Consider the following 18,690-nt stretch of genomic DNA (forward strand, 5'->3'; position numbering starts at 1 on the left):
GGGAAGTGTCAACTATCACAACAGTACAGTCTTTGTAAAATTTAGGTATTGAGACAAATGGAATAAAAGGGTCATATATTTAGGTACAAAGAAACAGTATGAGCTGATACTTAACAGCTAAACGGCTATTTATTGAGAAAAATATCCTTTTGAAAAATGATGCTGGTACAATTGGACATATGTTTTCAGCAAAACATACTTTGGCCTATAATACATAACTTACACAAAGGATAGCTCTAAATGGATCAAGGATCCAAATTATAAAACAAAACATTTTAAAATATGGGATAAAATGCTATATAAAAATAATGACAAATAAATAATGTGACAAAAATAAGGGTTAGATATAACATCAAAGCCATGATATAAAAAAATCAGATTACATGTAAAAATATAATTTCTTTATTGATTCTTTGGATATTTCACATCATGGAGCACAACTCCACTCATCTCCCAGTTCTCCGAATCTGCCCTTCACCCTTGCAGCATCCCTGCCACCTTCCAAAAGCAAGATAAGAACAAAGAAAATAAGCATGTAAGAAGTCAACAGCAGTCGGGTCTGGAGCTGGGGAGATGCTCAGAGGACAAAGGCATCTGCCTCAGAGAGCCTGACAGCCTGGTTTAGGTTCTGGGAACCCAGGTCAAAGCTGGAAGCCTGGACAAGGGTCTGTGGCCACAGTACTCCTATGGCATAATGGCAAACAGTTTTACATAAACACTCGATGGATATTTGATACTGCAAGACGGAACAGCTTCACAGTCTTCAGAGTTGACTGATATTTTGATTTATAATAGTCACTGCTGAGAATATTGCTTAGCATGAAATGCCAGAAATATGTTTTGGAACATCTAAGTAATTAAATTTTGTCCTAATCTCAAGCCAAATTCTATTTAATGACTTTTTTTTTAATGAAGCAAGTCAGCAACGCAAGTAGCAGTTTTTAAAATCACTCAAAAAGAAAAATATTCAAAACAAAAACTAAAAATAGTTAAAAGGCCTTGTTTTTCAAAATACAGAGCATAAAACTCTAATGTACATTAAATCATTGCAGTGCATAGCATATAGTAGATCAATTTTGTTTGTTTCTTTGTTTGAGATAAAGTTTATCTATGTATTCTTGGCTGGCCCAGTACTGGCTACATAGGCAAGGCTGGCCTCCAACTTGCTGAGAACCTCTTCCTTTGTCTTCCAAGTGCTAGGATGATATGCCGGAGCCACTATGCCTGGCTTCTTCAGCATTCTTTATGAAGAATATTTCATTACTTTTTACTGCTTTAAGTATTACCTAAAAATAACTATATCATAAGTGGCTATTTACACTCATGAATTTAAACAAGCAGCCAAGAAAAATTTTGATGGTTTAATAATGACTCAGCCTTCCACTAGAGAGCTATTCATGGTGTAGTAACACCTCAGAGTGAAGGATTAGGCTTCTGAGTTGCCAAACATTTTAAAACTGATTCTTTACATTTTTTTTATTTCTTTAATGAGTAAAATACTATAACTATAATTCTCTTGTAGTTAATATCTACCTGAATTTTCTTGAGTAGGTTGGCTCTAACAGCCAGTTAAAGAAGGTCTCTTGTTTAATTTATTTCAGACAAAATTAAGGTAGTATGGGTACATGCTACAGTATGGGTGAGCTTTAGGAATACATTAGTGAAAGATGTGGCTACAAAGATTATATGAAAAATTGAGAATAGGCAAATCTAAAAGGAGAGAAAATAGATTAGTATGTAATTGCCTAGGGTTGGAAAAGTAGATAGAGGGTTGGTTGTGTAGGCTTTTGTAGAGGCAATGAAAATGTCCTAAAATAAGCTGCATTAATAGATAATATAGAAATCTTTGAATGTGCTTTGAATTATATTTAATATGGGAGAATATATGGTTTTGAATTATATTTCAATAAAGCTATTTAAAATAATCAGAAATTCTTGAGCCAAAAATTTATATAGTCTGTAAAATAAACTTCATGATAAAAGACTTAGTTATTGGCATTTAATATTCAGCTCTAATAGAAAATGGCATACTTTAGGAGGGAAGTAAGAATATATATTTAAAAACATGACATGGTTATTTCCTCAAAAGTTTAGCATTATATAGAAAAGGATCAACACTTATACGTATTATAAATAAAGAAGCTTTAAGCTTACAATTAATAATAATCAATGACAGTTAATTACAATATGCCACATAATGCTAATTATAGCAAGCTAAATAATATCTGGACTTTCAAAAATCTTTACAATTCACATGTCAAAAATTCACTCTAAACAAAAACAAAGTAAAAAAGGGACTAATTATATTAGTATATCTCTTTTTATCTCAAAACAAAACAGAAAAATGTTCTTTCTTTCCTAAGCTAAATATAATAGTCTGTGAATTATAAGATCAAGCAAGCAAACTGTATGTTTTCTAAAATATGAGTATCCTTCATCAAGTTTTATACTTAGGGCAGCTAAAAGACCTATGTGGAGGATCAGCATTAAACCCAAAGGACAGGTAGCGCAAGGCAAGAAAGAAGGCAATTCCCTCGTGTCTTTTGCAGGTCACTACCAAGGACCATGTTAGCAGATCCACACCAGACCCTTAACAGGCAGTTCTGCTGCTTCCAGTAATTAGCTTGGACAGCTCTGGCTCCAAGAGTAGCAGCAAGGCTACACCATAATGAGCTCAGCTGGGATTAGCAGGACAGGGCAGGGAACCAAGAGAGCTCAGGCATTCTGCATTGCGTATATATCTAGGAGATCAAACAAGGATGGCTGGCTAGGTTATCCCCTCTCCACCTCATTCCAAAAATGAAGCACGGCAGTGTCTAAAATACAGGCTAATGAAGAGCGACACCCTCTACAGATGAGAGCCACATTAATTAACACAATCCCTAGATCATATTATTTAGCTTCTGTTGGTGCTAACAAATGTGCAACTTGTTATTTCATAATTATATATATATGAATATATATACATACATATAGTTTTTATTAATCTCAGATAATTTCATTTTCAAATTTTAAAATAGACTTCTGTAATAAGACTGTGAGTAACAAGAAAACTTTCAGATTATTTATCCAGTTTTCTATTGTTACAAAGAAACTTACTTTTGAACCATCAACTCTCGATTTTCTCTTTTGAAATATGCCAGTTCGTTCCACACAGCATCAGAATCTTCTTGTCGAAGTTGTTGAGGATGTGCTCGCTTCATTTTTCTAGTTTCACTCCTGCTTTTAAAATGAAAAATTTACAGCATATTCAAAGTGCTATAAAGTTTATTTATACATTCCTTAAAATCCAGAACTATGCAATGACCAAATCTCAATTACTAATTTAATTTTACTATTTCTTGGATGACTTTCCTAATACCTAAGCATGTCAAAATTAAAGTCCTATATCATAATTTCCTAAAGTTAAATTGCTACCATGAAAAGCAAACTTTTAAGTAGACATATGATATTAATAAACCTAAGGGTTTATTTCTCTCATTTATTCTAGTATAATAGCAATAAAACATACACTGTAGGATTACAAGTCTACAAAAAAAGACACGAGAAATTGATTCATCTAGAATTTTCTGACATCCAATCTGCATGTGGTAAAGAAGCCTTATCACAGACAAGTTATTAATAGTGACTATGTCAGAAAGCAGATTGCCCTCTTGTAGGTGTCACTGCAAGCTGGGCGAGCTGAGGTTAAAGCTAGGGAAAGCCGCTTCATCACTGCTTCACTGAAATGCAACGTGAAACATTTCCCATTCATTAACAGAAATGATTAGATGTGACAATTATCTACAACTGAGGCCAAATGCCCTTTATAGCTTCATTCTCGGTGCATAAAACAAACTTCGCTTTTAGTTTTTAAAAGTGCTGTACTGGCCAATTTAGAAACTACTTCTCTACAGAACAGACCAATGTGTATCATCAACAGTGCCCTAAAGGATCCATCTCAAAGTGGGAGGGAAGTAGATTTTCTATGCTCATTCAGTCCTTTGCCCTCTGTTGATACTGTTAACAAGGGAGCAACTTACGACTAACCAAGATCTGAACACCTGCTCAGAGCAATTGAACTGAGACTGCCAATTCATTCAGATAAGCTGAAGTTAAGAAACTGATGGATAGTAAAGATCTTCAAACTGCAGACTAGGTTGAAATAGTTTTAAGGTAATTGACTATACATGTAGGTTTCATATTTCTACTGTCTTTCCATTAAAATGTAAATACTTTGGGAGTTATAAAATTTTAATGCCAGTATTTTATTTATTTAAAAGCAGTTCTTCAATAATATGAATATTAACTGGTTTTACTTTGAATTATAGACTTTTATTAAGCTAGTCTATTGATAGTAAAGACATACATTGCTCATAATCACCTTCTGCCATTGATATCTGTAAATGATAGGAAAATCTATAGTTACAACTAGCACATTCTGTTGTTTTCATTTGTTATGGTCTCCACTAAAATATTCACAGTAAAGATTTGACTACCAAATAATTTCTCTAAAACCAAACAAAAGCCATTAAAACACCTATATAATGCTCTCCACTCCATTTAATATTTAGGGGAATGCCTTTATGAGCTATGTAACTCACATGCTACTGTCTTCTTCCCACTGCTTTAATTGCTCTTTTACTGCTCTGTAGTTGGTATGTAACATCTGTAGCCTTTCCTTGCGTTTTTCATGGGCATCTCTTAGCTCATCGTTTTCTTGGCTCTATAGAATACAAAAAGCACGTGTATTAGTATGAAACACTATTGATATAATGATTCAAAAATTACTCATCTAGAGACAAAATTTGAGGGAACACGTGTGTAAACATGAGTACATTTATAATACTTATTTCAGCCAAAACCATTTTTCCTGTAGTCAGAGAACAGGCTTGATCAACTTAACCTATTCACTGCATTTTTAGATCACATTTTATATGTCAAATTAGTTTCATTCTTTTTCTTGCTATTAGTTCATAGACAATCAAATGTTCAAAAATTTACTTCAGAAACACTTTTTCTATCAACAACACAAGGATTGTTCATACTAAGTGAAAATTATTTTATTAAAGATATAAGGATATTACTCACAGTAGGAGCAATTCTTAAGGCCATAGAACCATAATTCACAAGTAATAACACACAGGATTTCACAGCAGGAAAAGAAAGGATGGACATATGCTACAAACAGTGTAATTTAACATTTGGGTGCTACCATGAATACTGGAAAGGGGAGAAATAATCGTACTGATTTTTAAAAAGTTAAAATAAAAATCAAAGCATTTACTTGTGACATCAACACATAGATTAAATTATACCAGTCAACCACGTTAAAGTGTATAGCAAATGAGAGAACTATTCATTAGATCCAGCCATATTACACAGTCCAATCTCCTGGACCTTAGAAAATGCATTTATGTTACTATACTATTTATGAACTGTGTTTCTCCAACTAAAACATGTAATCTCCTGAGCCTTTTTGTGCCCCAAGGGAACTACAGATGAAAATTTATAAAAGCAATCAAGGACTGCAGAGGTGGCTCAGTAGTTCAGAGTGCTTACACCCACATGGTAGCTCACAACCCTTTGCAACTCAAATTCAACAAGATCTGACACCTTCTTCTGGCCTTCGTGGGCACCAGACACGATACATACATACACACATACAGGTAGGCAGGCAGGCACACACACACACACACACACACACACACACACACACAGAGAGAGAGAGAGAGAGAGAGAGAGAGAGAGAGAGAGAGAGAGATTCAGGCAAAACACTCATACTCACAAAATAAGAGTATGAGTCTTTAAAAGCACACTATTTCTATATGGTAAACTTCTGTGGTTAATTGCTTGGGGAAACAGGTACTCTCTAGCTTAAAGTGATGCAAAATCAGTAGGCATTTGGAACTCAGATTTGAATTCCATTCTGAGAGATTTTTCTATTAATTACATAATCTTGCAAACACAACTAAGTTCAAGTTCTTTTTCTACAAAACACAGACTAGAAAACAAAGGCTTACAGGCAGAAGCCTGACAGCAGCCCTTCCCCAGAGGCACACACAGTAAGACCGAGCATCTGTTATCATCCTTTCTCCGGTATTAACAGTGATGGCTTTAGTTTTTAGAATTCACAGCTTTCTTGGCTATTTCCTGCTCATCGATGTTGGAAGATAATATTTATAGTTTGCATCATTTTACTCCAATTCCATCTCATGAGTACTGATACCATTTACTCTGCTTTTATTCTTCTTCTAGTAGAATTCCTTTAAACAGCCATCAGAACTATTGGAGTCATGGGTATGCCATGTTTACAGCAGAGGGAAATGAAAATTTTTCATAAAGAATAAAAGGATGAAAGCAGCACTGCTTGACTGGGGTGTTCAGAAAAACCATTATCTAATAAGTGTTTTAGAATATTTCAAACCACTGCTGCAAACTTGTTAAAAAGAAGCATAGCGTATTACCCAAAATAGCTACTAAAATTTTTAAACATTTATTTTAATTTTGTGACACACATTTAAATTTAGTATTACCATTTCTTCATCTTGTTTTTTCCTTACAAGATGTCAATTTAAAAAAAAAAAAGAAAAACACCTTGATTTTTATTTCTCAGAGTAGGACCACAGGCAATATTAAGACTTTTCCTTAGGATACATCAACAAATGTCTATTCACAACAGAAAAGATACCTGTGACAAGTCTCAGAAATGATCCTACTGCAAGTCCAGCTATGTGAAACAGTGAATTTATGGGTTTAATTACAGGAGCACGGGTGACTCAAAGAGAGTTTCACCACCAAAAAGCCCACCCATGTACGGGTTAAGCCTTCTGTACAAACTGCTGAAGGAATGGTAGTGGTTTGCTGTTGCAATCATTGAGTAGAACTGTGTAACCTTCCAAGCTTTTTGAGATTCATATGTTTTTTTTTTCATTTCTGAGTCTAGAGACTCTTCTTGTGGTGGTTTGAATAAAAATCCAGTTTCTTGATATTTAAAATAAAAGCTATTTATAACACTTGTAAGGAATAAAGAATGAATTAAAACTTAAATTTTCATACTAAACAAATTAAACACTAGTTACCTTATTAGGAATTTTAACAAGCTATGTTAGAAATATTTTAATTAAGTAATTTAATTGTAATAAATGTTTATAATACATTAAGGTCAAATACTTTTCAAAAATAAGTATATAGCTAAACTATGTAAAATCCTTCTACAATAGCTTGCTATAATTATTCTTCATGAGATGAAATCTATCCCCCAAATATTTATTGTACAATTAATTTTTGAAAAATGATATTTTTGTTTTTCTGTTGTAACTAGAGTCCACAGCTCTATAGGATAAGAAGTGATTACAGGAGAACAATGAACTTTGTTTTAATTTTACTTGTCTCTTAGCTGATGTATAATACTCCAGTGCTTATGTAATTCCTTATAATGTTCTTAAAATGTAAGCTATCAGAAAATGAATTCAAACCAAGGATTATTTATAAATATACATAGTTAATGAGAATATTTAAATATATTTTCACTCATACATGCTGTGCTATGGAACTCCATTGTCTTCAGAAATAGAGTTAATTGGTATTAAAATGTAGGCATAGGGCACATTTCACTTTTCCCTCATTCAATACTTTAGAACAGGTAGAAGCTAAGTTTGTCAAAAGGTGATTACCTCAAAAGAAACTGTGAAAATTAATAACCAAAGACTCTTCATAACCACATATACAGCCTCTGCACTGAAACCTAAGTCTTTAATTCCTATTTCATGTATTATAGTGAAAACAAAAACAACAGAATTTTGTCAGAGGAATATTGCCACCACAAGTCACACAACAAAATCAAGTGTAAGAAATGATACAATTTATGTTATTAACTACTAAGTATTCCTAAAAGACACACAAATATTCCAAGGGTAGCCACTGAATCAGATCCATTCACTGGATCATTCTATAAACATTTACTACATACTTTCTATATTTTATTTGAAATGGCTAGAAACCCTGAAACATTAGGAACCAGAATTAAGCAAAACGCAACCTCTAACTATTCTCCATGATTTTGCATATTTATTATTTTTTATTTCAGAAGAACAGAAGTGATTCTTGATCCACTCTTCTGATTTAGTTAAGACAACGTGAATTAGGAGCACAAACTCTGATCAAAAAGCAGTGATTCAGTCTTCAGGGAACAAGACACACATTTATAAAAGTTAGCAAAACATTATTTTTTTCTTCTTATCTTTATTCTTTGAGAATTTCATGTTTGTTAGATGAATATTGATGATGGTGACATGGAAATAAGTGAACTGCTCCCAGCAGAAGCAGATTGCCTTTTAATCTCAGCAAGAGAGGATGCCAGTCTCTGAAGCAGAGAGGTGAGAGCACACATGAACATGGGTGGGGGTGGGTATGTTAATAAAGTGGGAAAGAATCTGTTTACAGGTCAGTTCCCCCACAGTCTCTAAGCCCTGCACAGCTGCAAAGGTTGGTATGTTATCCTTATCCCTAGCTTCAACTTTCCCATTCAGAGTTTCTCTGCCCACCTGAGGCTTTCAGCTCATTAACCTTTCAATTCATGCACACAAGATATTTCAATCATATTCGCCTCCTATTTTCTTGTTCTAACTCCTATCAGATTCATAGCTCTATGTTCCCCTTTCAAATCTATGTTCTCTCTCCTTTCTCTGACAATCTCTTGTATATAAAAAGTTAATGACTCTTCAACGATTCCATAGGGATACTTAATTTTATCAAAATGTATAAATTTCCTATATAGCAGGGCTATGAAAGAAATACACATAAACTGCATGTCCAAGTCAGCACTATTTGTCAACATGACACAGTTTAGAATCATTTGAGAAAGAAATTGACCGAAGAATTGCCTAGGTCAGATATGGCCTGTTGACAAGTCTATGGAAGATTATCTTGATTCTTAGCTGACATAAGGTATAGCTCGCTGTGGGTGGCACCATTCATAGACAGGTAGCCTTAACTACCAAAGAAAGCTACCTACATAAGCGCCTGTAAATTAAGCCAGAAAGCTAGCCAACATAGGGCTGTCCTCCAGGGATTTTGCTTCAGGTTCCTGTCTTGATGCCCCTCAATAAAGACTGTTGAGTGACGGATTCTTGGAAAGATGCTGTCTGCATAGGCTGAGGGACTTATAACTTCAGTGAGTACAGATTTTGGAATATTGTTGATCTGATATCCTAATTACAATTTCCCTCAGGCTATCTTTAACACCCTAAAGGGTATCCTTGGCTACCCAAGAGTGTGACCTAATATCTTAGGCATATTTATTTTGATGTCTTTCATCATCTTCAAAGTAAATACAACCATAGTACCAAAATAAGAAGAGCAAAATATGTCAATATTTGTACAAAATTAATAACAGAACTTAATATGAATAATATGCAGATTCAATAAACTATCATTTTAATACTTCCCAAGTGTGTGTATATCCACACACGTATTACATGAGCTAAAGATGAAGTTAATATCTTTCTCCCATCCTTTAATTGACCTGGGTAATTAATTTGGTACCCTACAGCTCCCTGGAGAACATAGCCTTTGTCTTTGGTCTATGAAATCTTCCATAGAACAAGATTTGTGGAAACATGAATATATGCGACATAACAAAGTATATATGAGAAATGTGTCTTTATATGTCTAGGGATTTATAATGCACACTGTATGAAAAAGAAATATTTCAATACTTGGCTTACAATAACAATTTAAACCTGGACCATTTTCCCCCACCCCACTCTCATTAACTTCTGGCAAAGTATTCCATAGAAGACCAAGGTCATGACAAAAATTCAACAAATATTAATGGTAATAGTCTAAAAAGCAAGAATCCAGAACAAAATATTTTAAAATCCAAATACTTATACAGATCACCTTTCTTTCATTCTCAGGAAAAACAACAACAAAGAAACATGTTGTGTCCTAATTCTCATATGTTAGAATATGATCTTTTTAGAGATAAGATTTATACAAAAGTAATCAAATAAAAATGAGGTCATTAGGTAGGTCCTAATCTAATATCCTTCTGTCTTGGGATGCTGTAAAGAGACACCATGACCACTGCAACTCTTATAAAGAAACACGTTTAATGAGGGAGCTCTCTTACATACAAAAGTTTATTGCATTATCATGGTAGGAAGCATGGCAGCTTGCAGGCAGACGTGATGCTGGAAAAGAAGGTGAGAGTTCTACATCTTGATCTGAAGGTAACAGAAGGAGTATGTATGTCACATTGGGCATAAGGTGAGCATACGAGACCTCAAAGCCCACCTCCATAGAGACAGGCTTGCTCCAAAATGGTCATACCTACTCCAACAAGGCTACACCTTCTAATTGTTCGACTTCCTATGGCCCAAGTATTCAAACATATGAGTCTATGGGGTCATTCCTATTCAAAACACCATACCTTCTATAAAGATAAGATAGAGATACAGGGAGAAAGACATATAGGAAGACAATGTGAAGACAGGGGGAATGCCACCTATAAAGCAAGGAATATCTAAGCAATGAGAAATGGGGAGAGAGTAAAAGAACTAATACTCAGCAATCAGAGGAACTTGTCTGGCTGATGCCTTGCTATTTGGCTGGCCTGGCTAGCAGAACCTCAAGATCAAGCATTTCCATTGTGCTAAGTCACTCAGCTTGTGGTGGTGCCTTACAGCAGCTTTGGAAAAGCAAACGTATTTATTATCATCACCATTACTATTTGTGGTGCTGGCAACAGAAGCCAGAGTCGTCCACACACTAAGCCTGAATTCTACCACTTGAGTTGTATCCCCTAAGCCTCCTGTGAAAAAGTTAACCCCCACTGGGAGGTATTAAGAAGGCAGAAATTAGGGTGAGTCTGGCCTATGTGAGACAAGTGAGATTAGACCAGCTTTTCTTCTGTGAAGACCTTAAGTCTGATAGTAGGAAGAGGGAGAGCACCTCCTGTCTCTCACTGTTGTAAACTGATCCTCATGACTCTCCACGTGCAGGAATTGGTACCCTAGAGAAACCACTTTTCTGTGTTAGGTACAAATCTCTGGTATTGTGTTATTAGCAAAAGCATATACTAATTAAGTATATTTTCAATCTGTTGAAAATCTCAGTTAAAAAAAAAGATTTTCTTTTCTCTTTGCTTGACCATCTATAAGCCAAGACACTGCCTTCCTCTGTCTTTGGCCTCACACTCAGACTTAGACATGAACTGACACAATGAATCCTAGTTCTACAGCCTTAGAGCTCAGACTAGAACTATACTGTTGACACGCTTACACCTCCATTTCCAAACTACAGATCTAGAACTTCTCAAATTCTAACTGTGTGAGTCAATTGCAATTTAATATAAATAAAAATATATACATATACACATGCACGCACACATGTATATACCTACATATATATGTGGGTATATGTGTAGGTATACACATGTGTATATGTATATGATGCATGTATATGTATACATATACATATGTTATACTGATCCTGGAGAATTCAGAATAAAGCCAATAGAAGCCTTGGTATATAAATATCAAAAAACATACAAAAGAAAAATGGGCCTAGAGGAGACTTTTTAAAATACCTATGTTTTATGTTCATTCTTGCATTTTTACTCAACACACCATAGACAATAACTTATCATCTTCTTTTCATCTTTCTCTTTTCATCCTTCCTTCCTTTGTTCCTTCCTTACTTCCTTTCTTCCTTCATTTCTTCCTTCCTCTTCCTATCTTTCTCGCTTTCTCTTTCTTCCCCTCTTCTTTCTTGCTCTCTCTTTCTTTGTTTCTGATAGGGTCTTACATAGTCACTCAACATTATAACGTAGCTGAACTTCCAAGCCTCCTGCATCCTCCTCCTGGCCACTGAGTTGGCAGCTGTGCTCTAGACTCCAGTTTTATCTAGGGCTTGGATTAAACCAAGGACTATGTTCCTCCTTGGCAAGCACTTTACTAACTGGTCTGTATCCCCACATTCTTAGCTAAAGGCAAGGTCCTAGAAGGACCCGCCATGTCTTAGCAAGTTGCATAATGAGTGAATAATACAGGCCGACTAATTAAAATAATCAATTAATTACTATTGTGTAAACAAATAGACAAGTAACTCTAATATTTTTCTGCATTCTGTGTAAATGAAACTATAAATGCTGGATGAGATAATCTAGCTTTTCTTTCTAGTAGAAAGAAAATATGATCATTTTTGTTTGTTCTAGAACAATAGTTAACTATGAATAAACATAAATTAACAGTGGAGAAAAGGCAGAAAAATATTATTTATAATGTATACATAACTGTATCTTGAAACCAATTTTGTTCTAGGAACAACATAAACTAGGCAAAGGCAGTCCTTGGGCTTCCCACAGGTCAGGGAACCCTGATTGCTCTTCGAGCAGATGAGGGAGGGGGACTTGATCGGGGGAGGGGGAGGGAAATGGGAAGCGGGTGCGGGGAGGAGACAGAAATCCTAAATAAATAAATAAATAAAATAAAAAAAATCCCTAAGAATAACTATATACTACATAAAAAAGAATTGAGCATTTAGGACTGCAAGTTGGCTCAAAGGCCTGCCACACATAAGACCCAGGTACAACACATAGCATTGCAAAAGGAAAGGCTATGGGGAATCAATTAACTACATGGCAGATACTAAAGTAGGGTAAGAGTTCAGGTGCCTATGAATGAAGAATGAAAAACCACCACATCAAAGTCAGAGAGAAAATATAAAGCCCTCCGGGGCCTGGGAATAGTGGTTAAGTACTTGTCTAGCAAGTGTGAAGCTCCAGGTTCTATCTCCAGCATAACAAAATGAAATAAACAGATAAATAGATGAGCAAGAAAGACAGACACCCAACAGTCACATACCAGTAACTCAATATGCACTAAGAAATTTCTCTCAAAAGCAAAGCTCACTGAATATTAATTAGGAAGTACATATTTTCAAAAACAAAACCATAAGATATATGCTTCTTAAAACGGGCAGAGAATGAATTTAAAGACTACACGAAATGTTCTGTAATGGACTTAGTTGAAATGTAAAAAATAATACATAAATTTATTTGCTATTTTACTATCTGTTTGCATTTGTTTTGCTTTGTTTTGTTTTCACAGGGGTTATAGACTGAACCTGAGGCTATGCAGGCATCGGGAAAGTGCTCTACCACGGACCTACATCCTTAGCTCCATGGGCTTCTCATGTAAAAGTAACTTACTATCACATTCATTAGATTTAGAATCACCTAAGAGACAGGACTCTTGGCTTGTCTGTGAGAAGATTGTCCAGAAAGGTTCAACTGAGTAGGGAAGCTCTACCCTGAATCAAAGTGGCACCACTATCCCATGGATGGAGGTCCAGACCAACTAGCATTCAATGTTCATTGTTTCCTCTATATAAAAACACAAAAAGTAACTAATACAGTATCTATAAGTGATCTGAGCAAAGTGAATATGATATTTAACCAAAAATGTCCTTCATATATAAACAACAGGAAATTATTTTTCTGTTATCTACGGTGTTGTGTTTTTTTGTGTCGAAAATATGTAAGAAATTTATTCCCAATTTTATTTGAAATTAATGAATATGTATTTCATTTTCGTGGAGTAAATATTTTTACTACTTTATAATCCTAAGAAATCTGTTTTAAAGACTGTTTTTACATAATAATTACATTCAGAAAGGAAAAACATGTGAACCGTATCCTTGTTCTGTTTATATTGATCTTTGCATGGTTTTAATTAAAATGATTTAATGTTCACCTTTAGCTGTAATGTCTTCTCTAAGTTTTCAATCTTTCTTTCCGCTCTTTTCAGCTTCCTTAGCTCCTCTGAGCCCATAAAAGAGCTCTTTGGGGACAAAGACCTTGAGCGTTTCACAGGTGGTTCCTTGAGAATAAAACAAGGACATGGTTGAACTGGCTGAAACACTGGATTATGAAAGACATGCAAAATTAAAGAACAGTAATTTTGAATACTAATAATGAATTATAAAAAAAAAAGTCCTGCATGGAATACCCGAGAAATAACAAGCGGAATTACCACAGTGCTGCAGCTAAAGGTTTCTCTGTGACTCGTTAATGAGAATATTCATTTACATTTACATTGTTTCTTTCAGAATAATGATGTCCCATTAGGGAAGACTAAAGGGTTATAGACTCAGAAATGCAAGAAACCTCATTACAAAGGAGGGGATAGAGGCTGGTCTAATTGCTCTATAAGGGTCCAAGGTTACACTTGATAGGACAACCAGAAACAAGAGGGAAAGGATTTTTTCCCCTTTGAAATAGTTTAACACACTGTGAAGTTGAAGGAACAATATGCTTGAGGAATATAAATACAACAGACAGTAGATCTTATACCATAATGACCATATGGTCATTAACTGTAATGTGGCCAACTAGAGACAAGAATGTGTGTTTATATTATGTAGCTCCATATACCAATCTGGAGACAGAATGCAGGAAAACGGCTATAAAGCTGGGCAGCAGTGTTCCCCTTTTATGCATGTCCTTACAAAAAAGAAAAAGGAAATGTTTAAAATACACCTGTTCTTCCTTTCCTTGGCTTTGGCAATAAAAATAGCATATTTTCAAACTTCAGTAACACAGTAAGCAACCAAATTTGGTCCTATAACTGATTTTAATCTTATGAATGCTTCCTTTCATTTAAATGAGGCTTAGGAAACTACCTCAAAATGATAAGAACTACAAAATATGGTGATATTATGATGAATAAATAAACTCCATGCTTCTGAAAATTACTAACAGTAGTATAAGGCATAAGTAACACTGCCATGGGTACACAGATCAGTCTTATTTAAAATGTTTCCTTCATTAAGGCAGCTTGTGCTAATCATTAAGAAAGGAAAGGAAACTGGAAAGAACCCAAAACAATCATCCTCAGCACACTGTGCTCCTAGGGAACAGCCCTCTGATGTAACAGGTGTGAGGAGGGCTGTCTAAAATGCCGTGCTTTCCACTTACCTGTAACCTTCCTATCGGTAAACATTCTACAGCATATTCTGCTGCATAACATAAATATATAATGAACCCGAAAAAGAAGTAGAGAAGTTTTAAAAAATGTCATGTAAATTTTGCTGATTTATCTTTATCGCTACCCTTTGACTCTCTAATAAAAGAGTATTGAAATATCTCAGTGTTTTATATTCCATATGTCCTGTGTTTTACATGGCATACTGGAACAAAAATGAATATTGTATACGTTTTCCTTTTACTTAAAATTAAAGATATAAGTAACTACGTTTTATAATAAACTCTAACAGGTAGATGAGGGATACTTACCAGAAGAAAGTAAGATTTTAGTTTCAATATATATACGGAAAGAAATGCGTGACTTTCTCCCTTGCCTTGCCAGCCTCCTCCTGACAAATGACTAAGATGTTAAAACGTCTCTACCTTGTGTTTTCCTTCAGTGCTCTTCCCTGAGAAACTCTGGTTAGAGGATCTGAACTCCAACAACTTTTCATTTGCCACTTTCAGTTTCTTCCGTAAATACTCGATTTCAGACTTCTGTGAGACCATTAATGCTTCCAAGCTTGATAAGGATGGCTGTTGAGACAATTGTTATTTAAAGCCGGTGTGCAAAACTCCACATGATTATATTTTACATAATTTAAAAAATCCTGGGTACATTTCTACTACTCCATAGAAATCATAAACATTCTTGGAAGAATTAGTTTTAACAGCAAACTACAGGCTTTAAGAGGTTAGAGCCCAAGCTCAGTTATTATGCATAGGCCCTGGGAGAGATCCCAAGACCTCTTTATCCAAGCTCCCTTTATCTAAACTACTTCGTTTTAATAGTGACATTTTCAGCTAAAACACCAAGAATCTACACAAATGTCTTCATAAATAGCGTTGTCGTATAGATTTGCAGGAAAAAAAAAACCCTTAAATTGAAGAGTCACAGTCTATGCCTATATCTATAATCTATAAATCAATCATTGTAAGTTATGATTAGAGACAAGAGTTTCCTCACAGAATACTCCTTCTACCATCTGAACATTGAGAGTCACAAGAGCATAGAATGCAAACCTAGGGGAAGGAAAGCCCCGGCACCATGGATGTCTAGCCAGCCTATGTAGTACCACACATTAATAATCACACTTCACGAATTCTAAGACATTTGGCAATAGATTCACAAAGATTCCCTTTAGAAATCGGTTCATATGTCACAAACTGCTAGTGGTTAGTCCCAAATTTTCATAATAGGAATCACAGGAAGCCAGTTTATGAAAACTAGCTTTCTACCAATTTCACTGGATGATTTGAGACCACAAAAAGCCATGTGCAAATATCTTCAAATTTATCACTTCTTTTACAAAAGATGGAATACAGAATCATTATGAAAATGGTGCTTTCACTGATTTAACCATTTTAAAGATTTATATACTTATTTTATATGTATGTGTTTGTGTCTGAGTAAATGTTATGTTTACCCCATGCATGGAGGATCTTAGGGAGTTTAGAATAGGACATTTGATCCTTGGAACTGTAGTCACTAATCATGGGTTGCTATAAACTACCATGTGGATGCTGGGAACTGAATCCTGGTACTGAAAAAGCGTCGTGATCTTTTATAATTGAACTATCTCTCCAGTCCATTTTTTGTTTATTTAATCACATTAAAATGGCAAATCATAGGATGTTAGTATTATCAACATGGATCCAGTAACCCTGAAAATATTTTATAACTTTAATTATGTCCCATCCTTCCCAAGTGATATTACCAAGAAATTTGACAACATAAAAAAAGCCAATATATGTACACACATGTATGTGTGTGCCTACCTGGGTATGTACATTCTGAACAAAAGTAATACCATTTTGTTCCTATTTCTGTTTTCCTTTTTAGTAGAATAAGAAAAAATTCCTCAATCCTAACATAATTGTTTGGGGATGAGAGAACTATTTTTATTTATATGCTTTTTCTTTAGGATATCTTTGCATTTAAATCACCGGATTAATGTCCAAGGGTTCATTTACCATATTATGAACATATCCTTCGGAGTTATTTGTCTTGTAGTGTCAAATCACATATCATTTTCATTTGGACAATCTTAAGCCACTTTTCTTTCATAGTCTAAGTGACTTGCCCCCTTTCTTCTTCCCCCTATCTTAAGCATAATGCTTTTAATATTCTTTGATTTTTTCCTCCTATTATAATCAAATATATGCTGTCCACAAATATTTCCATTGCTGAGAAGCTAAACACATTTAAAAGTTATACTGCTCTTCTCCATCTCACTATCAAAAATTACAAGAGATATATACATATAGATGATATGATATATAAGATAAACAATACATAACACTTATATCATATCATATATTATACGCCATATACTCAATGTCATACATTGTTACATTATATAATGTGTCTATTATATATAGTACGTATATACACATAATGTATGTAATATATATTATATGCATTTTTTTATCTGCGTAGCCCTAGTAGTCCTGAAACTCACTCTGCAGACCAGGCTGGCTTCGAATTCAGAAAGCCACCTGCATCTGCCTCCTATATGCTGGGATTACACGCATGACCAGAGCTGGCTACAAAAAATATATTAATATGCTCTCATTTATTAAATAAATTTTTAATAATTGTTCAAGGTCAACCCAAATTTTAAAATAAACAGGAGAAGCATAATTTTAGCTTATGAATATATGTAAAAAGAAATTCAAGGTTCTTTAAGTGAGTTTTTAAGAATTCATGGATTACAATATGATAAACTAAGATTATTAATATTCCTTTTTAAATAGGTCAAATGTTCATAAAGACATTCAAAGACTCCTAACATCAGATACTGCCACTGAAATTATATCTTACTTATACTATTTCCATTAATACTAGTGATGTTTCTAATAATAAAAAAGATATTTAAGAAGCATTTTTTAAAATTCAACAAACAAAAGATTAAATTTTGAAAAGAATGATAATTCAAATCAACATAGCATCTAGAGGATAATGCATGCAAGTAAAATGGGTTGAACTTGGTTTTGAAGTCATTAAGTAGAGACACTTGTATTAATCATCCTATGTAGTTTTACTCTTCATTTTTCAAATTATATTTTTCATGTCCTTCAAATGAGACACTTTCTCTTGACTGTCATCACTTTGACATAGTATTTCACTTTTTTCTCTTAAAACAATCATCCTTTGAGCATAAGTAAAGTTCAGGCATGGTGACTGATACCTGCAACCACAATGTTTACTACAAGCAGATTGCTTAGTATGAGGTCACCCTAGTATACAATGAAAATCCCTGGCTAGCCTTTTGGAAGACAAACCATAGTAAACCACAGTAATCAGATACTATCAATAAGGTTTGTGACTACAAACAGGGATCTTGACTACCTAGGTGAAGAATATAATACTGAATATAAATGTGATTATCTGCATACACATAGCAAATATATGATGGAAACTGTCCTTATGTATCATCACACACCCTTTTCTTCTTTAAGGGCTCTTTATATTATAACAAAAATCAAGCAAACAAGCCTCTTCTTCATGCAATCCTATCCTTAAAATCTTAGAACTTTTATCTTGTTAATATATTTCTTTATTATAAAAGGTCTTGGCCTATTTTTTAGTTTACATTATAAATATAGCATGGTTTGCATGAGGCCATAGTTAATCCAATAAGAAACAATTAATATGTATGTAAAAACATCCAATTGGA

The 18,690-nt window shown here is 34.4% G+C and overlaps 1 protein-coding gene across 4 annotated transcripts in view; it reads right to left on the minus strand.

Annotated features, from left to right (window-relative positions):
• Window positions 1-18,690, minus strand: part of Cntln (centlein) — a 257,955-nt gene that overhangs the window by 125,126 nt on the left and 114,139 nt on the right. For 2 of the 4 annotated variants that reach the window (XM_041651057.1, XM_041651059.1), the window contains exons 9-12: window positions 15,395-15,547; window positions 13,740-13,865; window positions 4,584-4,705; window positions 3,100-3,219 (exon numbers count right to left, since the gene is read on the minus strand). In XM_041651057.1, coding sequence (XP_041506991.1) covers window positions 3,100-3,219; window positions 4,584-4,705; window positions 13,740-13,865; window positions 15,395-15,547 — 521 coding nt within the window. Of the gene's footprint in view, window positions 1-3,099; window positions 3,223-4,583; window positions 4,706-13,739; window positions 13,866-15,394; window positions 15,548-18,690 lie in introns of all 4 variants that reach the window. The other 2 variants (XM_041651056.1, XM_041651058.1) reach the window with 1 other exon arrangement.

The sequence above is a fragment of the Microtus oregoni genome, unplaced genomic scaffold (assembly GCF_018167655.1).
Source record: "Microtus oregoni isolate MIOR12 unplaced genomic scaffold, Mior012 000005F_ref0000423, whole genome shotgun sequence".
Lineage (NCBI taxonomy): Eukaryota > Metazoa > Chordata > Mammalia > Rodentia > Cricetidae > Microtus > Microtus oregoni.